At 36.3% G+C, this 24,535-nt stretch overlaps 1 protein-coding gene and 1 pseudogene across 2 annotated transcripts in view; both read left to right on the top strand.

Annotated features, from left to right (window-relative positions):
- The window catches only part of LOC127453656 (phosphatidylserine synthase 1), a 33,004-nt gene extending 14,669 nt beyond the window's left edge, over window positions 1–18,335 (top strand). The window contains exons 10-14 of one of the 2 annotated variants that reach the window (XR_007899435.1): window positions 1,895–1,994; window positions 5,241–5,309; window positions 5,432–5,498; window positions 12,031–14,337; window positions 14,617–18,335. Coding sequence is in view for 1 of the 2 variants with exons in the window: in XM_051720219.1 (XP_051576179.1) it covers window positions 1,895–1,994; window positions 5,241–5,309; window positions 5,432–5,498; window positions 12,031–12,122 (328 nt within the window). In the remaining variant the exon portion in view is untranslated. Of the gene's footprint in view, window positions 1–1,894; window positions 1,995–5,240; window positions 5,310–5,431; window positions 5,499–12,030 lie in introns of both variants that reach the window. The other variant, XM_051720219.1, reaches the window with a different exon arrangement.
- Window positions 18,336–20,009: 1,674 nt separating this feature from the next.
- Window positions 20,010–22,539, top strand: LOC127454541 (E3 ubiquitin-protein ligase NHLRC1-like; annotated as a pseudogene).
- Window positions 22,540–24,535: the final 1,996 nt, after the last annotated feature.

Raw genomic sequence — 24,535 nt, 5'->3', positions numbered from 1 at the left:
TGGTACATGCTATATGGTTGCTAGGTTGCTCTGAATGGTTGCTATGGCATGGCTAGGCAGTTGCCAGATTGATACTGAAAGACTGCTTGCTAGCCCGAGTCAAAAGAGCCCACCCCATGTCTCTACGATGTTCTGGTACATGTTATATGGTTGCTAGGTTGCTCTGAATGGTTGCTATGGCATGGCTAGGCAGTTGCCAGATTGATACTGAAAGACTGCTTGCTAGCCCGAGTCAAAAGAGCCCACCCCATGTCTCTACGATGTTCTGGTACATGCTATATGGTTGCTAGGTTGCTCTGAATGGTTGCTATGGCATGGCTAGGCAGTTGCCAGATTGATACTGAAAGACTGCTTGCTAGCCCGAGTCAAAAGAGCCCACCCCATGTCTCTACGATGTTCTGGTACATGTTATATGGTTGCTAGGTTGCTCTGAATGGTTGCTATGGCATGGCTAGGCAGTTGCCAGATTGATACTGAAAGACTGCTTGCTAGCCCGAGTCAAAAGAGCCCACCCCATGTCTCTACGATGTTCTGGTACATGCTATATGGTTGCTAGGTTGCTCTGAATGGTTGCTATGGCATGGCTAGGCAGTTGCCAGATTGATACTGAAAGACTGCTTGCTAGCCCGAGTCAAAAGAGCCCACCCCATGTCTCTACGATGTTCTGGTACATGTTATATGGTTGCTAGGTTGCTCTGAATGGTTGCTATGGCATGGCTAGGCAGTTGCCAGATTGATACTGAAAGACTGCTTGCTAGCCCGAGTCAAAAGAGCCCACCCCATGTCTCAACTATGTTCTGATCTATTTTCAATACAAGTCTATGGGGTCCTGGTATTTACAAATTGGTACTGAAGTACCTTTGCTATTAACGTCACTCGCACATTGGGCCTCATTTATGAAACGCAAGCAGAACAAATTTTCGTGCAAATTGTTCGTTAAGCATAGATGTTGACAGCATTTACTAGCGAGCCTGGTGCCATCCTTATATGGTGTTTTCATGGGCGTGGATTATGATAATTTTAAATGAACCTGCACACGCCCCCTATTTACGAATGTTTTGAATTCACAAACATACATTCGTTTAACTTGCAAATCTGGGGAGTACGAAGCGTTCGGGAAGGTCTATTTTAAGTGCAAATTACTCAATGTACTCGTATATTTACAGAAGTTTCATGAATGAGGCCCGTTGAGCATTCATGCATGTGTAACAGCAAAGTTTGATGTCTGCTACATGCTGGTGCAGTTGAAAGATTTGCAGGCTGAAGATGGGATGTGAAAATGCTGCTGTCTGAAGGTTTAACCACAAACCCTCTGCACGCTCATGCTCCACTGCAATGTCGTGGTGGGTTTTACTCGAGCATTGTTATTTCTGTTATCTGGGTAACTGGTATACAATGAAAAAATGGCCTGCATTCTGTGCAGTTCAAAGAGTCTTGTCTCAAACTCTTTTTAAGCATGTAGGTTAGATTTAATCTAGACTTGAGGTGTCAAACTCATTTTAGGTCATGCTGCTGAATTGGACACATAATGCCACATCATGCAGGCCGAATATTTTATTTGTTAAACTTTGGTGTACTCGTGAAGAGCACATTTAGAACACATACTCCGCTGAAGTTAATAAAGTACAGAATGAACTTTATACTTCTTGAATAACTAGTATTGAGTTAAAAAATTTAGCAGAAGGAATTAAAGGTGTATATAGTTCAGCCTAAAAGTTTATTCTGTCATCAATTACCCACCATCATTTTGTTCCAAAGCCGTACAACTTTTTAATTCTTCCGTGCAACACAAAAGGAGATGTTTACTTTGATTGCATCATTATTCTATACAATGCAAGTCAATAGTGACTGAGGCTGTAATTCTGGATAACTTTATTTTCCCCCTTTCCTACAGGGCAATTGCATTCCTGGAGGCACTGGCCTGTATTAAATTCGGACAGGACTTGTTTTCCAAGACGCAGGTCCTCTATGTGATTTTATGGCTTCTGTGTTTGGTGAGTTCACACGCTATATCTTCACCATGAGTCACACTATCATTTCCAGCACACCTCAAATTCTGTATTGTGTTTAATAGAATTCTGTGCTGGAAATGACGCTGATGTAAATGACATTTTTAACCTTTTTCAAATAGAATGACCGAAGGCTAATTTGATAGCTTACATTTTATGTGTCCTAAATACAATTAAATAATGTTTTCACACTTTTTGCATAACTTGGCAAAATGACGGCTTGATTGGAAATGACACCCAATAAAAAGTTATATTTCCCTTGATTATTCTTAGTTTTATCTCATATTTCAAGCATGTCTTCATTGACACGTTTGTCCACTTGGTTAACAAGTACACGAATTGTTAACAACAAGTTAATAAATTATTTGGTGTTGTGGAAATGATGCCCCAAATTCAGTAAATCAGTAAATATTAAAATGGTTTCTGTTTATTTCATTCTTTGTTTAGATGATCATAGTTTTAAACCTGTAATAATTAGTATTTTTATTAGGGGTGCATCGATGGATCGGCCGGCAATATTAATCGGCCAATTTATGACCGAATTTAAAAACGTTGGCAAATCGGTTTAAGCATGAAAACGCCGATATGAATATATAATTATAATTAATTATCAACACACTTTGTAAAAACTCTTTGAATTCAAATGCACAATCCAGAAATAATGATAGACACAGAATGTAGAAAGGTTGGCACTTCAAAGAACATGTAATATTTAACTTTTATCCTTTCTCGTTCTCACATTAATGAGGAAAAACCGTTGTTACGTGACACTTGTGAAAGCGGCACTTACCTAAACATGATGAGGAAAAACCATCCAAACACTTTGAAAACAGCAAACTTTGACTTCTGAGATATTGGTATGGTATCCATTAAAGCTGCTTGATTTATTGAGTTAAGTTTGAAATCACAATAAGGTCTTGCGCGATTACTAAAGCTTAATAGACTGCAATCAGTGCTTTAGTCAGTGCTTCATTCAGCATTGTGTAAGCAAGCGGCGCCCTCTAGCGGTTTAGATGGCATTTTCCATTATCCATTACACCACTGAAGAATTTAAAGGAGCGTTTTGTTCCTTTGGTAACTTTTGATTTTTAATGATGTGGTTGACATTTCTGTGGAATTGGCCAACATTATAAAACTGCATAATTGAATGAATTTGTGATGTTTTATTATATACAGAACAAACATTTGAGTTCTGTTGCAAAAACAGAAGTGCAAAAATGTTTTGTTTTTTGCATCAAGCATCATGCAATGATATTTAGTTCTTGCTCTCTTTTTATATTCTGTTTATCTTTCTTTGTGGCTCTCTTTGATATGTCGTGTGTTCATGTTCAATGGAATTTTTTTTTTTTGTTGTTTGATCAAAAGCTTTTGTACCTCTTTGAACTTTGATCTGATGACAAAATAAGGTTAGTGGCAAAATATCTGCATTGGTATTGGTCAGTAGTTATTTGTTAAACGGTATTGGACAAAAATGTTCATACCGATGCATCCATAATTTTCATACTTTAATATTGAATGTCTAGGTCTGAAGGCTAAAACAGTCAAATCTATACATAAGACATTTGAAAAGTACCAAAAGTAAATGAAGGCCTGGTAAAAAGTTTCCAAGTTTTAATGTGACCTTCATATAACAAAAAGAAAGAAATTGAAATATGTTAGCTTTAATATAAATTTACTCCTGAAAAATGAAAATTGCTTGAAGTTGAAGATATATATGATCGTCTGATTTCCACTTGCTCATTCATGTCAAATGAAAATTCTTACTTTAACCCCATACATTTCTCAACAATCACAGTTTTCTTTCCTGTGTTGATGTATTTCCTGTTGAAACAAAGTTAAGGCAGTTACTTGCATTTGATTACATCAGAAACATGATTCGCTACTTGCTTTTGCTAGTCAGATGCAGGTGGTTTTAGGTGGCACTCTCATTCTAGAAAGCATTTTATTGGATAAAAATGTGTATATGGCAGAGGTCGACCGATAGTGGATTTTGCCGATACCGATAACTAAGGTGGTGGGAAAGACTGATAACTGATTAATTGGCTGATAGTTTTTCAAATTGATTTATAGAATGTAAATAAATACAATAATAAAAAAAATCTTATTCATTCTTTATTATGGCGGGTAAAGACAGAGTCCAAAATGAATAAAATCCCAGATGCAGTTTTTTGTTCAGTCAAAATCCTAAATAATAACTAGAAAAAATTAAGATTTGGGACATAACACGGGACTTTTAAGGATAAACCTGAAACACACTGGGGACTCTTATTTTGAAATGACTAAATGATGAAAAAAACATTCTGCAACTATCGACAGATTTTTGCCGATAACCGATAGTTTCAAAAAGCAACTATCAGCATTGATTAATCTGTAAAAACCGATATATCGGTCTACTTCTAGTATATGCCATTTAGTGCAAGATGATGTCATCAACATTTTCGGGCCATTTTACCACAGGAAAGACTTTAAATTTGAAAATGCATACTAGAGGTTGACCGATAGTGGATTTTGACAATACCGATAACTAAGGTGGTGGGAAAGGCCAGTAACCGATTAATCGGCAGATCGTTTTTCAGATTGATTTGTAGGATGTTAAAATGTTTTCTTAGACTTTCCTCACTGTGAAGGGCACCAACATAGAGGCGACAATAGTTCAAAATGAATAAAATTCCAAATGCAGTTTATTGTTCAACCAAAATCTCAGTAATAACCAGAATAAAATGACATGGGACATTTCTTTGCATGCCCTTGCTTCAATTTAGAATGCTTGATTATCTAATTAAAATACCAAAATATGCATTGAAGTGAGGATAAAAATATGGATGAATATTGTCTATAAAGGAAGATTTAGATACAGCAAATCCCCACCTGATCGTTAAAAAAAGGTTATCGGCAACTATCGGCATAGATTTTTGCAGATAACCGATAGTTCCAAAAAGCAAAGTGATTAATCTGTGAAAAAACAATATATCGGTCTACCTCTTATATATACATTAATGGTGATTTTTCAACTTGTATGAGTACACTAGCTAACAGACATGAACTAAAGCCCACAAAACTCTTAAACTCTTAAAATATTTCATGGTCTTCTGACATTACACAGAAAAAGGAAGCTGTTATTTTTATGTCGGGGTGGAGTTTCCTCTAAACATTCTCTTTAGAAAGTGTTTTTGTGTGGACACAAAAGTTGCTGTTGTTGGAATTGAGTCTTTGTCTCTCTCGTCTCTGAAGGCTTTCATCACATTCCTCTGTCTCTATGGGATGGTCTGGTATGCCGAGAACTATGGACCCAGAGAGAAGGTGAGTTTTAAAGGAACAGTTCATTCATTATTTATCCACCCTCATGTCTTTCCAAACCTCTATGTTGTTGTTGTTTTTTTTTACTGTGGAACACAATAAAAATGTTGTTTGGATTTCCACAGACCTTCTCGGAGAGTGAAGACAGTGTTTACTCTGAGATGGCAGCTGACAGCGTGTCTGAATGCAAAGGTAAAGAATAATCATTCAAACTCTTCAACAGAACAGAATATTGATTATTACTAATTCAGTAATCGGATGGTTACTGATGAGTGTTTACTCCTGGAGGATAACCTATAGTGTTATGACCTCTTGTGGTGAACTAGCAGAACACACATGATTAACAAGTGGGCAAGCTGAGATATTGACTCTGGTTACTGCAGTATTTAGTGTGTTTACGGTGCATATTTTTACAGTTGAGTAGGTCATCCAGGTAGTTTGCATTCACACAACTTATATACTATGCACAGTAGACATGCTACTGTATTTCTGAACATCTGGGTCTATGCTTGCAGAACATTTGCATACTACGCACAGTATACGTGCTGCAGAACTAGTATGGGTAGTAAAGTAGTAGGCTATTTTGAAATCCAAGTATTCTTTCCATACAGTGTAATTGCAATTATGCACAAAATACATATGCTTCAAAGATAGTATGAGTTATATACTGTTTTGGGCATCATCCAGTATAAACTGCAATGGTATGTGTAATATGGTAGTATGCTATCTTTTTAACGTCATCGGGTTCTGTGCCCACAAATACATTACGTACTGTAGAAATAGTATGCATAGTGTGGTGGTATGCTATTTTGAACATTATCTGGTTCTATGCATACAGAATGTTTGCATACTTTGCACAATATGCATGCTGCAAAATGCACAGCTGGTATTAGTAGTATGGTAGTATGCTGTTTTAAACATCTAGGTATTCCTTGAATGCATAATTATATTTCATATGATGCACAGTATACATACTATATGCTGCAAAGTTAGTATGTGTATTAGGGCTACAACTAATGATTATTTTGATACTCGATTAATCGAACGATTATTCGACTATTCGGGCGATTATTGCAATGAATAATCATAAGCTCTTAACTGATTATTCAGCTTGTGCCCAACTTAAAAGGTTGTATTAAACGTGCTTACTAACAATAAAGAGGACAAAATCATCTTTTAAAAATACCTCTAAGTGACATTCACTGAATTAAAGGGAAATACTTTTTAAGTTTAATTCAGTAAAGAAATTCACTGCAAAACATTCTCTTGTTATCAAGTGTTTTTGTCTTGTTTTCCATTTAAAATGGTCTAAAAATCCTTAAAACAAGATGCATTTACTTGAGAAGCAATATATGAGATATTTAGACTTGCTTTAAGAGAATGCGTCTTAAATAGGGGTGTGACGATACACTTAGCTCACGAGAACGAGACGATATTTTAACACTATATACACTACCGGTCAAAAGTTTTGAAACACTCATTCTTTATTATTTTCTTCACATTTTAGAATAATAGTAAAGTCATCAAAACTATGGAATAACATAAATGGAACTATGGGAATTATAAAACTGTTACATTTTAGCATCTTCAAAGTAGTCACCCTTTGTCTAGAATTTTCAGACATGTACTCTTGACATTTTCTAAACCATCTTCTTGAGGTATCACCCTTTTTGCTTCTTAAACAGTATTGAAGGAGTTCCCATCTATGTTGGGCACTTATTGGCTGCTTTTCTTTATTATTTGGTCCAAGTCATCCATTTCAAAAACTTTTAGTTTTATAATGAAATAAATGAATATGGTGGCACAATTATATTTTTGTCTATAAAAGTCATTTCAAACATTTAAGCATACGCCTTCAGATCAAAAGATTTTTAAGATCATGAGAAACATTTCAGTCAAGTGTTTCAAAACTTTTGACCGGTAGTGTATATGACTGGAAAAATAGTCTTTTATTCGACTGAAAGCCACAAAATGCAAAACAGTGCAGGTGCATTTTGAAATGTTTGAACTAATCATCTTGTAATGAATGTCACTTCAGTTCTACTTTCTGAGTATGAATTATCATATGCAGTAAAAGACAGAACAACATGCGAGCACTGTAAAACTCATCTGACTGTCTTCTCTCCTGTATGATTTCACATGAGTCTCTTCAGACCTGGTTGATTTTAGTTGAGAGCTGCAGTGGTGCTGTAGGTGTCTTTGCATAGTGCTTGTGTTAGCCGCGGTGTACGGCACTATTGTCTTACAGTGCTTACATATTAGCTGTGTCTCGTTTGGAAGGCTGCGTCCTCCGGAGGTCACATTTGTCGGCCGCATACATCTTCGAAAAAAATTTAATGAAACAGCCTCGTTGACATATGCGGCTGATAAATGCGACCTCCGGAGGATGCAGCCTTCCAAACGAGACACAGCCTTTGTTCACATCTTGTCTGTCACTCTGTCGCCGTTTATTGTTTCCACCGGGTACCTAAAATGCTGCCACACAAACGATTTAAAAGTGGCGGGGGCATCTTCAATTCTGATTTCACCCTCACACTCCGACATGCTGATATCGTGAGACAGCTTTTCACCTCAACGAGAATTATCGTCACGTTTTAATATCGTGAAATCTCGTCACACCCCTAATCTTAAATATAAGTGTTTTATATATAAGTGTATTTTTTCACTTGGTTATACATCTGCAAGTGCAGTAAAGACAAAATATACTTATATTCAAGATCTATTCTCTAAAAGTCTAAATATCTTATATGCCGCTTCTCAGGTGAATGCATCTTTTTTAAAAAGGATTTAAAGATATTTTAAAGTATTTGTATTTTTAATATTATATTCAACATTCTCAGATAAAATATTTTCTTCTGCAGTATAGCTGCTAAAGTAAATGTATGTTGTTTTAAAGGAGTTTTAGATATTTATATTGGAAAAAAAGCCAAAACAAAAACAAATCAAAAATGTTTTTTTTTTTGTTGCCGTGTATAATGGGGCGAAACTCTCTTATTAATAAAGATGTGTATTGCCAATTTTCTTCTTGGTAAGAAATGCACAGACACATATTATGATTCAATAAGTCACGAGCAATCACGTTATAATCTAGCTGCATTAAGCGTGTGCGCTCGAGGGACGAGATTTGAATGCAGATTAATGGAGGATTCAGTTTTGTGAGCCGTATAGCGCCTCCTTGTGTAAGGAAAGCTTTGTGTCTCACATAATCGGTTATTTCTGACAACATTTGGGTCAATATCAAAATATTTGTCCAGACACATTTTAGTCACGAAAAAACTTTCAAATAGCCAAAAAAAAAAAAGAAAAAAAGGCAATTTTATTTGATATTGTCACTTGCCTGGTAAAAAAATCCTTGTCATTTGGTACACTTCTGTGACATGTAAAGTTATTTATGTGTTTATATAAATAATAAACACTTATTTTTAATACAAGCATTAGTGCAAGGCCGAACAAGTGTGTAAAAAAGCTAAACAAAATTAGTAATAATAATTTTAATCATTTAAAAAGAATGTTTGTCCCTTGATTTCATGGCATTGGTGTTATCAATGATAAAAAAAAATTTAAAAAATCTTTTTATGTTTTAACTTTTTTTTTTTTAAATACAAAAAGTTGTGGAAAATAAAGGTCAAAGTTCAGAGGCTGCTTAAATATGCATATAGTGATTTTCCCCAGCATGTTAAGTTATTAATTCACATTTTAACTAATTTTCACACACAAATTTGGTGTTGTAATCCATTTAACCCTCATTAGTGTTACCTTGCTTCGTTCATGAAACAAAATTAAATAATAAAAGAAAGAACAACAGCCAAGTTGTCCTTTATGAATAAGAATAATGTCAACATGTTGTAAAATGTTTACCCTCAGCGTTAATGGGCAAAAACTGAACTGAACGAAAAAATGCCAGTATTTTGTAAGTTGGAAAGTCAACATTTTTTGAGAATGACCCATTTGCAGTTTGGGTCAGTTCCTCACATAAATCTGTGTGACTTTAGAAAACATGAAACACAGCACGAGTCATATGGACTGCTGGTTACGGACACAGTTATTCACTTTTGTTGGAAAGCGAAGTGCGTTTTAAGGGAGCACACTACAATTGAACATCAGTTTCATCATGCATGAACCAAGAACTGTTACTGTGAGAAAGTGTAGTTAAAGATGCACATTGAGATATGTTGTACTTGTAATAAGTGATAAATTAACTTAATGAATAAAATATTTGTATGTAAAATTAACAAATAAAGAATGTTTCAGTGACATCTCGAGATTAGTCCTTAAAAACAAAATAAAATGTGCTTGAAAAGTCCTTGAAATTAACTTTGAAGCATCTGTACAAACCCTGTATTTACGTGATCTGCTACCGTATTATTTGATCTTTAATAAAGCTATAATGCATTAAATATAACTGTATTAAAGATATAACGCCGGGGTGTTTCCTTTAAAGACGCTCGACATGCAAGTTTTGCTCCAGCTCCACTTATTCCACAACGAGAGTGCTTCTGTATTTACTTATTTTGTATTTTTGTATAATTCCCTCATACTTTGCGATCTACATCACCTGAAGCTGTGAAAGTTTAGAGTGCAGCTGGACTGTGATCTGTGTAATTCTTCCTCTCCTCGGACATTGACGATAATGTTGACTAATCGTTTCAGCCCTAATGTGTATAGTATGTTATTTTGTTTATTTTACAGAACGTTTGCATACTATGCACAGTACGTATGCTGCAAATGTATGCTGCACAGTATACATACTATATGCTGCAAAGGCAGTATGTGTATAGTAAAGTGCATTCAGAAAGTATTCAGATTTTTTTCACATTTTGTTATGTTGCAGCCTTATGCTAAAATGCTTAAAATGATTTTTTTTTTTCCCACACCAATCTACACTCCATACCCCATAATGACAAAGCAAAAACCAGACTTTTGATAACTTTGCAAATTTATTAAAAAGAAAAAACTGAAATATCACATTGACATCAGTATTCAGACTCTTAACTCAGTACTTAGTTGAAGCACCTTTGGCAGTGATTACAGCCTCAAGTCTTTTTGGGTATGATGCGACAAGCTTTGCACACCTGGATTTGAGGATTTTCTGCCATTCTTCTCTACAGATCCTCTCAAGCTCTGTCAGGTTGGATGAGGACCGTCATCCATTTTCAGGTCTCTCCAGAGATGTTCGATTGGGTTCAATCCGGGCTCTGGCTGGGCCACTCAGGGACATTCACAGAGTTGTCACTAAGCCACTCTTGCATTGTCTTGGCTGTGTGCTTAGGGTCATTGACCTGTTGGAAGGTGAACCTTCGGTCCTGTCTGAGGTCCTGAGCGCTCTGGATCAGGTTTTCATTAAGGATATCTCTGTATTTTGCTGCATTCAGCTTTCCTTCAACCCTGACCAGTCCCCCAGTCCCTGCTGCTGAAAAACACCCCCACAGCATGATGCTGCCACCACCATGCTTCACCGTTGGGATGGTATTGAGCAGGTGATGAGCGGTGCCTGGTTTCCTCCAGACATGACGCTTGGAATTGAGGCCAAACAGTTCAATCTTCGTTTCATCAGAACAGAGAATCTTGTTTCTCACCGTCTGAGAGTCTTTTAGGTGCTTTTTTATGTGTCTTGCACTGAGGAGAGGCTTCTGTCTGGCCACTCTGCCATAAAGCCCAGATCGGTGGAGTGTTGCAGTGATGGTTGTCCATCTGCAAGTATCTCCCATCTCCACACATGATCTCTGGAGCTCAACCAGAGTAACCATTGGGTTCTTGGTCACCTCTCTTACCAAGGCCCTTATCCCCGATTGCTCAGTTTGGCCGGGCAGCCAGCTCTAGGAAGAGTCCTGATTGTTCCAAACTTCTTCCATTTAAGAATTATGGAGGCCACTGTGCTCTTGGGAACCTTCAATGCAGCTGAAATTTTTGTAGCCTTCCCCAGATTTGTGCCTCGACACAATCCCGTCTCTGAGCTCTGCAGGCAGTTCCTTTGACCTCATGGCTTGGTTTTTGCTCTGATATGCATTTTCAGCTATAAAACCTTATATAGACAGGTGTGTGCCTTTTCTAAATCATGTCCAATCAATTGAATTTGCTGGCGGTGGACTCCAATCAAAGTGTAGAAACATCTCAAAGATGATCCAGAGAAATGGGATGCACCTGAGATAAATTTCAAGTGTCATAGCAAAGGGACTGAATACTGATGTCAATATGATATTTCAGTTTTTTCTTTTTAATAAATTTGCAAAGTTATCAACAATTTTTTTTTTTTTTTTTTTTTTTTTTTAGCTTTGTCATTATGAGGTATGGAGTGTAGATTGAGGTGAAAATGTATTTTTTAAAGCATTTTAGCATAAGGCTGCAACATAACCAAATGTGAAAAAAATGAAGGGGTCTGAATACTTTCTGAATGCACTGTATGTTATTTTGAACGTCATCCAGTATGCTGTGCATACAAAAAACGTCACACATTATGCGTATACATACTGAAGTATAAACTGCAGAAATTGTATGAACACCATGGCAGGTATGCTATTTTTAACATCATCCGGGTGTTCAATGCATTCAGAATATTTACGTACTACATACAGTATACAGTGCATACTGAAGAAACTGTCTGATTAGTATAGCAGTATGCTATTTTGAAAATATTGGATAAACTAAACTTTCTGCATGAAATCAAACATCATAGCGGCAACATTTCACATTGATTTGTAATAGAGTTTCTGTGCTGTCTTCATAGGGGAGTTTGAGATAGGCAGCACAACTTCCCCTTCTAGACGGAAAGGGCAGGACTCTGGAAACGCCAAACCCATCAACGGCATGGAGAAATAAAATATTTACAGCAACTTCAACAGGTGAAAGAGGAGAAAACTTTTGCACATTTTAATCACTCCTGTCAATGGAGGGAACGTCACATGACTATCTAAAGAGGATGAGATGGTCTCAGGTTTGGTCCAAACATTTCAAACAAAACGGAGCGGTCTGGAATACCGTCTGCTCTGTGATGGCTGAAAGATCCTTTGAAAAGGCAATAGTGTTCAGAAAATGAGCTCGTTTTAACTGTTAACAACTGCACAGACTGATTAACACATTTAATATTAGTTGTGTTTTTAGTAGCATGTGTAAATCATACGTGTTTGCTACTAACAGTACTGTGTTCACAGAATTTTACGTCACAGATTTTTTCAACCGTGTGTTATATGCAAATGATTTCAAATTAAGCCACTGATATAAACATTTTCTATAAATGTTCTCTATGGATTCTAATACCTGATGACATTGTTTCAAGTCAACACGAAATGAAAATGAACTCTTGTTTACTTCCATATGATGCATGGTATTGTAAATCAAAATAAAATGCTTTTCTTTGTAATATTTTACCAAATTGTATTACTCTGCTCTCTAGAATAATCTATCCTGATTGGTCTCCATTCTGGTATGTAACACCCACTTTCACGATCCAGTCCATTCCAAACCTCCACTGGTAAAACATACTATAAAATACAGTAAAACATTTAGGATTTATACATTACTTGCAAAACGTTGTATTTTGTCCGAATACGCGGCTACTTTTGAATGGTCGTCAAAGGAGAAAAATGCTTTTTGCCCCCATAATGACATCTAACTAGACCACACTAATCAACCAAACCTTATGCGTACAAAGTAAAACGGGTTGCAAACATCTTTTCATGTTGACTTGAAACTACGGAGCCCCTTAAGGGACAGGGAGGGAATTTATGTTGTGAAATAGTTTTGCGTTTCCTCGCAATTATTTTGGGTTCTGTAACGATAGCTTTATTCATGGTTAACTGTGAATTTTTTAAACCATAGTAAAAATTTAGTAAAACTGTGGTAGATTTTTACTATGATTTTACTACAAAAACCATAGTTCAACTGATTTTCGTAGTAAAACGATAGTAAAAATGTAACAGTTTTACTACAGTAACTGAATTTTACCATTTATATTTATAGTAAAACCATAGTAACAACACAGACAAAAACTAAACTAGTACAATCATTGGCCAAAAAACATGGTTACTACATACTTACTATAGTAAAACCATGAATAGTTTGTTGCAAGTACATTTTCAGCAAAACAAAACAAAACTCGTCCTTATGAAAATTAACCGTGGTTTTACTACAGTAACCATAGTTGAACTCTGGATACTGTTGTAAAACTGTGATAAATGTTTTAGTTACTACATGGTTACTACAGTTTTACTATACTTGTGCCATGATTAGTTTGTTACAGGTATGTTTCCAGCAAAAAGAAGAAATAAAAATTTCCTTATGGAAATTAACCAAGGTTTTACTACCATGGTAAATGCTGTGGTTGTTATGGTTTTACTGCACACCGTAGTTCAACTGTGATTTTCTTTTTCTTTTTTTTTTTTTAGTAAAACCATAGTAAAACTTTTACAATTTTACTACAGTAACTGAATTTCACCATGATATTCATAGTAAAACCAAAGTAATAATACAGAAAACAACAAAACTAGTATAGTCATTTGTCCAAAACACATGGGTACTACAGTTTTACTATAGTAACTGTATTTTAAACATGATATTCATAGTAAACATAGTAAAAATACAGAAAAAACAAAACTAGTATAATCATTCTGCCAAAACACATGGGTACTACAGTTTTACTATAGTTGCACCATGATTAGTTTGTTACAAATACGTTTCCAACCAAAAAACCACGTCCTTATAAAAATGAACCATAGTTTTACAACAGTTACCATAGTTGAATTCTGGTTACTGTAGTAAAACCTTGATAAATGTTGTGGTGATTATGGTTTTACTACAAATACCGTAGTTCAACTGTTTTTTTGTTTTGTTTTTTTTTAGTAAACCCATAGTAACATTTTCCACAGTTTTACTATAGTAACTGTATTTTAAACATGATATTCAGAGTAAAACCATAGTAAAAATACAGAAAAAACAAAACTAGTATAATCATTCTGTCAAAACACATGGGTACTACAGTTTTACGTTTCCAGTAAAACGTTTTAAAAAAAACATGTCCTTATAAAAATTAACTAAGGTTTTACTACCATGGTAAATATTGTGGTTGTTATGGTTTTACTATAAATACCATTGTTCAACTGTTATTTATTTTTTATTTTTTTGTAAAACCATAGTAAAAATTTCACAGTTTTACTATAGTAACCAAATTTTAAACATGATATTAAAGTAAAACCATAGTAAAAATACAGAAAAAACAAAACTAGTATAATCATTCTGTCAAAACACATGGGTACTACAGTTTTACGTTTCCAGTAAAACGTTTTAAAAAAACATGTCCTTATAAAAATTAACCAAGGTTTTACTACCGTGGTAAATATTGTGGTTGTTATGGTTTTACTATAAATACCATTGTTCAACTGTTATTTATTTTTTATTTTTTTGTAAAACCATAGTAAAAATTTCAGTTTTACTATAGTAACTGTATTTTAAACATGATATTCAAAGTAAAACCATAGTAAAAATACAGAAAAAACAAAACTAGTATAATCATTCTGTCAAAACACATGGGTACTACAGTTTTACTATAGTTGCACCATGATTAGTTTGTTACAAATACGTTTCCAACCAAAAAACCACGTCCTTATAAAAATGAACCATAGTTTTACAACAGTTACCATAGTTGAACTCTGGTTACTGTAGTAAAACAGTGATAAATGTTGTGGTTACTATGGTTTTACTACAGATACCGTAGTTCACCTGTGATTTTTGTTTTTTAATTTTTATTTTTTTAATTTTTTTAGTAAACCCATAGTAACATTTTCGACAGTTTTACTATAGTAACTGTATTTTAAACATGATATTCAAAGTAAAACCATAGTAAAAATACAGAAAACAACAAAACTAGTATAGTCATTCTGTCAAAACACATGGGTACTATAGTTTTACTATAGTTGCACCATGATTAGTTTGTTACAAATACGTTTCCAGTCAAATGTTTTTAAAAAACACGTCCTTATAAAAATTAACCATAGTTTTACAACAGTTACCATAGTTGAATTCTGGTTACTGTAGTAAAACCTTGATAAATGTTGTGGTTATTATGGTTTACTACAAATACCGTAATTCAACTGTTTTTTGTTTTGTTTTTTTTTAGTAAACCCATAGTAACATTTTCCACAGTTTTACTATAGTAACTGTATTTTAAACATGATATTCATAGTAAAACATAGTAAAAATACAGAAAAAACAAAACTAGTATAATCATTCTGTCAAAACACATGGGTACTACAGTTTTACTATAGTTGCACCATGATTAGTTTGTTACAAATACGTTTCCAGTAAAACGTAAAAAAAAAAAAACATGCCCTCATGAAAATTAACCAAGGTTTTACTACCGTGGTAAATATTGTGGTTATTATGGTTTTACTATAAATACCATAGTTAAACTGTGATTTTAAAAATTGAACACTTTTACTACACTAACTGAATTTTACCATGATATTCATAGTAAAACCATAGTAATAATACTGGGGGGGAAACAGAACTAGTATAATCATTCATCCAAAAACCATGGTTACTAAACTTTTACTATAGTAACACCATGATTAGTTTGTTAGAAGTACGTTTCCAGTAGAAGAAATTAAAAACATGTCTTTACAAAAATTTGCCATGGTTTCACTATAGTTAATCTGTTATAACCATGGATGTAGTAACCATTCTTTTGTAAGAATCATGGTTTTACCACAAATTAATCATGATTTTACTATAGTAAAACAAGTAACCTTGTTTTTTGTGGGGCCCGAATGATTGATTTTTATTTCCATAGTTGGGTTTGCCTGTGATAAAAATATTATTACTGTCTTAAAACCATGGTAAATTTAGTGATTACTATAAATTTACTACAAATACCATAGTTCAGCTATAGTAAAACCATGGTTAATTTTTTAAGGGATAGGTAATACTGTTGCAAGGGAAAACTATTTCAGAAAATAAATTCCCTTTCCTCTAAAGGGGCTCCGTATTTAACATGTTTCTATGGAAAGGCCGATTTTTCCTGTGTATTTTATCCAGACTGAATCTGTTCATGACTTTAGTTGAGTGTGACCAGGTTAAGCTGCTTTGGAAATATCAGTGAAGAATGAATGCGAGGTATTGGCCTGGATATCAGAGAAGCATGTGATTTTTAGCACTTTTTAGACTTTGATAGTGGCTCCACTCATGTTGTACTTGAAACAGGATGTTTTAATATGTGATATTTTTATTTCTAGTGAATTTATAGTTCATGCCTCCAGTTATTATTCAACAGCTGCTGTCACTTTTACTGAACTGACGGGAGAGGCGATCAGTTCTGCATGTCTGTGAAAATATCATTTATATGACGTGTTATGAGAAAAGTGTTTTATAGATATCACCTCTGATGTATGTTTGAAATGTTCCTGGTCTAAGCACACCTTTAAGCCTTTTTAGTCAAAGATGTATCCGTTTAATACAGAAAAATGTGTGCCTGCATGCATGGTTTTTTATATATAACTAGCCTGTTAAGTTTTGTTGCTTTGATTTTGTGTGTTGTTCATTAGTGATCGATGACATGTAATTATTTGGACACTTAAATCACATTGAATGTCATTGTAAAGTCAGTACAAGTGTAGCTCATTAACTATCAACATGTTCCAACGCTTGACGAACACAAAGTGACACAATACTGTACTTTTTATCTTCATTTTCAACACTGTATCTCTTGTTTTATCAATTCAAAACCTAACAAATGTGAAATGTTTGGCTTGCAAAGGGTGCTCGTGCTATCGTTCCTTAAAATAATTATTATTTTTTGGTTATCTATTGCATTGACGCTCAGACATGTAAAGTGTGCCTTAAGTGTATTCTTTTTGTGGACACTATATGTGATGTAGGCTAATAAAATTTAATTCTAGCTGTTGAGATGTACACAGACGCTGAAATGTAATTGACTTTTTTTTTTTTTTTTTACACACAATATTTACTGAAGGGCCTGGGTAGCTCAGCAAGTATTGACGCTGACTATCACACCTGGAGTCGTGAGTTCGAATCAAGGGTGTGCTGAGTGACTTCAGGCTTCCTAAGCAACCAAATTGGCCCGGTTGCTAGGAAGGGTAGAGTCACATTGGGTAACCTCCACATGGTCACTATAATGTGGTTCTCGCTCTCAGTGGGGTGTGTGGTAAGTTGTGCGTGGATGCCGCGGAGAATAGCGTGAGCCTCCACACGCGCTACGTCTCCGCGGTAACGCGCTCAACAAGCCACGTGATAAGATGCACGGATTGGCGGTCTCAGACACGGAGGCGTGTCACTATGCCACCACGAGGACTTAGAGCGCATTGGGAATTGGGCGATTATTTTTTTTGTGGATTTTTTCCCATTTTTTCCCATTTTAGCGTCGTGACTCGCCTCAATCCGGGTGGCGGAGGACGAATCTCAGTTGCCTCCGCGTCTGAGAACGTCAATCCGCACATCTTACCATGTGGCTTTTTGAGCGCGTTACCGCGGAGACGTAGCATGTGTGGAGGCTTCACGCTATTCTCCGCGGCATCCACGCCCAACTCTCTACGTGCCCCACCGAGAACAAACCACATTATAGTGACCACGAGGAGGTTACCCCATGTGACTCTACCCTCCCTAGCAACTGGGCCAATTTAGTTGCTTAGGAGACCCGGCTGGAGTCACTCAGCACGCCCTGGATTCGAACTCACGACTCCAGGTGTGGTAGCCAAAATCTTTACCACTGAGCTCCCAAGGCCCCCAGAAAAAACATTATTTAAAAGTAGAAAAGTAAGCTCAAAGAGGCACAGTTTTTGGCAGATGCCTAGAATATCAAAATATTGGCCGATTTATCCATTGATTACTTGTGTTCACGATACAGTGTCCTGCGATTTCAAAGTATTCAGAGGATGTGCTTTTCCTCATTATTCATGCTGTTGAGTTTTGGAAGTAATGCTGCATATCCATGTGACAAAACACTCTGTAAGAGATTATTATTTGTTTTGTGTGTTTTTGTGTTTGCATATACGCTGTGAAACATTAAATGCCTTTTTAACTCAATTCTGATTTGTACATATCCTATAAAGTAACCGGTGTTTGTCTTTTCAGCAACTCATACTTGTAGTTTTCAGTGAAGAATGGCACAACTTGACTTTGCCATGCATATAACTGTAACTGAATTTTAAGATTATATTTAATCTGTGTCTCGTGATATTTCTCTTTTATTTTCTGTTTTATCCAGGGGCTTTTTGCCTTTATTATAACATATCCGAAGCAGATGCTGCTTTCACGACGTCCGTACATGTCACATGACCTCATCACATTGCATGATGGAAATGAAAATGGCATGTCAATTTATTTTCAAGTGAAGTTTGCTAGACAATCTCGAATGCGACCGATCTTCCGTATCATCTCTATTTTGACTCATTATTTGATCTGACTGCCAAAAGTCATTTTTGACTATTTAAAATGCATTTATTAACATTTTTCAAGCAACACTGAGGTCGAGCGCACTTATGGTTCTCTAGTGGTTGATAATGTCTTAGATACTTTATATTCATCTGTGATCAGTATCTGTATAAAGTATCACAAATGTTTGATTGCACAGCACACTATGTGATTTAATTTGGCCTGACCCCAGCTGTGAACTGTATTAGTGGATTGTGAACTCAACTAAGTGGTATAAGGTTTCACACAGCTTGCACAACAGACAAAAATAAACAGCAAAAACAGAAGCAGTGGGCCGAGTCATATTACATGCATAATCAAAAGAGAAAAATGACCGTTGCATGACATTTAAGCCCACTTTGCTACATTTTAATCAAAACAAACTTCGTCCTACTTTTTGAAGTTCTATCAAGAAAAGCACTTTATACATTTTCTGTCCCTTCTCAGTTATCAGAGATTTCCTCATTTGTTCCATAATTTCATTCGATGCGTTTAGGCGAGGTCACTGGTATGGCCTATTTTATTATAAGGGAACTGTCAAAAAAAACTCGAATGATGTACGGCAGCTGGCGTTTTATAAAATGCATATTTCATCAAACGTGTCACTGGTGTTACCATTACTCAGGGATGACCAGTGACAACACTGGGTGAAAAATATGCATACAATAGCACTCATTAATACACATTTCTTGATTGTAGCTTGTCTTTGTCATTGTTTCGTTAGTCAGGTATGGCTATTATAGAGGTTCATCTGGCCACCTGGCCAAGCTTTAGAGATGACGTTAATCGATATTGGTGACAAACGGATGATTTGCTTAATCCCAGAGCCCCTGGCACGGATCAGTGATCACTTGAGATTGAGCAGGGATTCTGGGAATTCATCATGGGGCACCTGGACATTGAAAGTGAGGTGGTGGACAGAAAAGATGTCTTTTGTTCTTTACTAGTATCTGAGGACATTTCCAAGCTTCCCACTCTTTGTCCAGCAACATAGTGTTAGCAGAAATGCCATATGAGCTTGAGAATGTGTTTTTCCTTCAGCAGTTTTTACTCAAAGACAGTTGTTAAAGATCTACCGTATTAATAAGTGTCAGTGATAATCTTTGATTGTTTCTAAAATCATCCAATTAACCAATATTGGAGGATTGCAATCTTTCAAGCTTCATCGTGTAACTGGTGTTACTAGTGTGTGTTCATATTTAACTTATAAATGATTTTCTATTTATTGACTGTTGCTTTATTCAAGAGTAAGTATTTTAAGGATTGTATCATTGTAATTTCTGTAGAATGACCCCTGTGACTTTAGCCCCGTTGTACCCTACATGCAAGGGAGTAGCAGCCACGGGACACGTGGAGGACAAGTCCCCCGCGCCTTTAAAAAAGGTGATTTTTGTCTCCCGCACTTTTCCAAGCTAAACCCATTGCGAGTCCAAATGGTGGATTTGTATACAGTATTCTTCACGTTTTGTTACTTTGGGCTGATTGAGCGACCATCCAGCCAATCACAGGTGAGTTTCATGAGCCGAAACAACCCTTACGTAACAGGCCGCCAGTCAGACAGTCTAATCAACACGACTCCGTTCATTTCTACAAAGCTGCTTTCAACAATGTTCATTTATCCATGTTTTTAATCAGCATTGATATTGATCTAAATAATCTAGAGATGAGGAACACACAAATGAGAGATATTTATCAGCATATCGTTCTTGATTGGCAGCGTTACGTGAAATGCACCGCAATCCTTCTTTTAAATCAGTTTATATCAGCGCATGAGTCTTCATTAAGTTATGCTTTTTACTTTATGTTTGTGAGGTTATAGTTTGATCGGTTGTTTTTGCCAATTTAAGCAGATTACTTGATCTGTGTTAAATATGTAAAACTTTTTAATATCAGCTCCTGTTTTTTACCTCGATGTTGATGTGCAGTCGACAAACTAAGAAAAAAGATTGATCTGCTGTGTTCTTATAATGCTTAAAACTTCTACTAAAGTCTCTTATAGGTCTGTAGACATACACATTTTAAGGGATTAAAACTTGTTTCACACAAGATACTCATCTGTCACCTTCTGACATCATTAAATTGATCTGAATGAATGTTGGTGAACGTAATCGAAACACTCGGAGCCACTTGGATACATTTAAATCCCACAATGCACAGAGTAAAAAATACAATTGTGCACATGCACACTTGTCATTATCGTAATTGATTAAATAATTCATTCAGGACCAGCTTGTGCTCAGTCTTTTATTGTCGTGTGTGAAACAGAAGCAGGTGCTCCACAAGATGCCCTTTATTTTTGCAGCTAATTTTGCAATACTTGAATCTTTAAAATACTACAAATATTAAAAGTAAATAATGCGTATGATATATACTGTAATATATGAATACTACACTGTAAGTGTTGGGTCTGTGTGAGCCACCTACTGACAGCTGTGTCCCCCCCCCCCCACTTTTAAAATGACTGCTACGCCACTGCCTACATGTATCTATACAGTAAATATATATATATAGCTGTATACAGTATATTGTAGACATGTATGTATAAATTAATATGGATATTCTGTATTTTTGGTATTTATTTGAAAGTGATATTAAAATTTGCCTAGCATAACATGGAATGATTCAATCAACTGTTAATAACGTCTTTATAGGCACATTGGACATTTCTGTAATGTTCAACTAAATGTGAGTTGATTTCCCCACTTTACCAAAAGAGGACAGCACAGACCCTTCATTATTTGCATAGTCACATGATCATGTGTCCGAGTGCAGCGGGCTGCTGTCGTAAATCCCTTCTCTCATCCCTTCTACTGCCTCAAATCAGGCTAATATAGAAATAAAGCACAATGTCATCAAGAGCACGTCACAGACACCTGTCTCAGCGTTCAACAATGACAGTGTGAGGGCAGAGGACATTCGGACTGTGATCCAAACAAACCTGCTGGAGTGCAAAGTGTGTTTTGAAATGTTCAACAGACCTCGAAATCTTCCCTGTGGCCACATGCTCAGCCTAAAATGCTTCTGTGCCCTTTCTCACCCTGTCCAACAAAATCTGGAGTGCCCGTTCTGCAGAAAATCATGCGGCGATGGTAGCACCTCAGAATGCCGTGCAGCTCTGATCTCCAAGTGCTAATGAGGACAAAAGGTCCTCCAAGATTGCCTGTCGACCATCGAGTAATAAGCTGGGTGGATTCAGGCCTGGTTTAGGGTGCATTGCAACTCAATTCAGCCTTTGGAGGCTGGGGAAAGATCATCAACCCTTCTGGTATAGTTGTGACCCATCCATCTAGACAGATAATGGTGGCACACGATAGTGAGACAAGAGTTACCGTATGTAGTCCACAAGGGATGTACCTGCACAGCTTTGTACGTTATGGACGCAGATGTTTGTCACCCTCTTGATGCTGCGGTGGTCCCAAGTGGTCATGTTGTGGTAACTGATGCAGGTCAAGATCTTCTCTTCCACAGGCTGCCCTGTGGTGACCGTACAAACGTCTTTTAAACAGCCGTGGGGTGTCGATCTAGACGTTCTTGGACATATCTGTCACTGACACTCAGATGGGAACACTAAACCAAGTTCTGATGGACTTTGCTTGTGGTTTAGTGTTAACAAATAGCATTGTCTTTAAAGAACTTGCATGTCCTCCTTCAGTAGCCTCTTGCAGAGCGTCAGGATACATTGCAGTTGTGGAGCATCTAGGGAAGCAAGGGCATTTTCAAGGCAATTTTACGCCTACTTGTCTTGTTCAATAGTGATTTAGTTCGTTGGACAGTTTCAGTCTGAACTTAGTGAGTTTGTCCATATCTTCTGTTGGTTTTGACAGAAATGGAGATGTAACTGTAGGGGACACACAGCGGGGAATGGTGTGGAGTTTTGGGAAGCCACAGGAAACACCTGTGCTAATGCCAGTAGGGAGTGGACTCCTGCGTCCAGCGGGTTTAACAGTGACAGGGTTAAATGGGCTTATTGTCTTTGACAGTGGAGTTCATACTGACTTGTACAGTGATAAAAACGAGACATGATTTTATCAACAAATTAAAACATGCATGCATACAATACGTTATTGTGTACGTTTTGTGTATTGGTGTGTTGTGTGTACGTGAGCTGATTTTGTGTTTATGGGGTGATGTGGCATTGAGCCAAAAGCTCATAATAAACAGAAATTGGCTGCATGCATGTTGGCTGAGTATGTCAACCACATGGACATTCATTTTTGGTTTAATTCAAAATTATTTATGCATGGGTCGATGACGTGATGCCTAATTCATTTTTTGTCCAGATCTATGAAATGAATCATGATGAATATGTTTTCAGCTACCTGAGTCCTGAGTTTCTTCCCTTTTTTTCCTTCAAAAATGTCATGACATTTTTTTGATACATTTGTATCATGAATTCAATTGTATCATTTTAAAGGGATGGTTCACCCAACAATGAAAATTCTCTCATCATTTACATTTACTATTTAGAAGAATATTTCAGCTCTGTAGGTCCATACAATGCAAGTGAATGGTGATCAGAACTTTGAAGCTCCAAAAAGCACATAAAGGCAGCATAAAAGTAATCCATAAGACTCCAGTGGTTTAATCCATGTCTTGGTTTTGGGTGAGAACAGACCAAATATATCTCCTTTTTCTCTGTACATCTTGCCATTGCAGTCAAAGATATACATACATAGATGCCTCATTAGCGGCTGTTCCTAATATATGGGCTGCTATATATAAGCGGAAAGGTCAAAGTCCATACATAAACACACGAAAGCAGTTGACCGTGCGTTAGGGTTGCCATTTTCGAAGTTGTAAAATAAGGGACACTCAAATGGGTGGGGGGTGGGGCTGGGGGTACTATCACAGCCCCTTACCACATCCTCCACAGTTTACAATGAGTTATTAATGATAAAAATTGTATATCCTTTCTTAGAACTTTCCTAACCCATGACGTACAAACAAAATATTTTATTTTATTTTTTCCTTCACCTGTACTTCTTGTCTTCTTGTCTGATTGTATTCATACATTGTTCGATCTGTGTAATTTTATGCATCTTATCGAATAGTTATTTAGAAAATCCAGTTTTAGCACAATGTGTGGACATTTCAGACGGTCCCTTATCCACCATAGACAAAATTTTAAACTAGTATATATATATATATATATATATATACAGGTGCATCTCAATAAATTAGAATGTCGTGGAAAAGTTCATTTATTTCAGTAATTCAACTCAAATTGTGAAACTCGTGTATTAAATAAATTCAATGCACACAGACTGAAGTAGTTTAAGTCTTTGGTTCTTTTAATTGTGATGATTTTGGCTCACATTTAACAAAAACCCACCAATTCACTATCTCAAAAAATTAGAATACATCATAAGACCAATAAAAAAAACATTTTTAGTGAATTGTTGGCCTTCTGGAAAGTATGTTCATTTACTGTATATGTACTCAATACTTGGTAGGGGCTCCTTTTGCTTTAATTACTGCCTCAATTCGGCGTGGCATGGAGGTGATCAGTTTGTGGCACTGCTGAGGTGGTATGGAAGCCCAGGTTTCTTTGACAGTGGCCTTCAGCTCATCTGCATTTTTTGGTCTCTTGTTTCTCATTTTCCTCTTGACAATACCCCATAGATTCTCTATGGGGTTCAGGTCTGGTGAGTTTGCTGGCCAGTCAAGCACACCAACACCATGGTCATTTAACCAACTTTTGGTGCTTTTGGCAGTGTGGGCAGGTGCCAAATCCTGCTGGAAAATGAAATCAGCATCTTTAAAAAGCTGGTCAGCAGAAGGAAGCCTGAAGTGCTCCAAAATGTCTTGGTAAA

This window comes from Myxocyprinus asiaticus, chromosome 16, assembly GCF_019703515.2.
Source record: "Myxocyprinus asiaticus isolate MX2 ecotype Aquarium Trade chromosome 16, UBuf_Myxa_2, whole genome shotgun sequence".
Lineage (NCBI taxonomy): Eukaryota > Metazoa > Chordata > Actinopteri > Cypriniformes > Catostomidae > Myxocyprinus > Myxocyprinus asiaticus.
The sequence above is the reverse complement of the archived record's forward strand: the minus strand, read 5'-3'. Positions and strand labels throughout refer to the sequence as shown.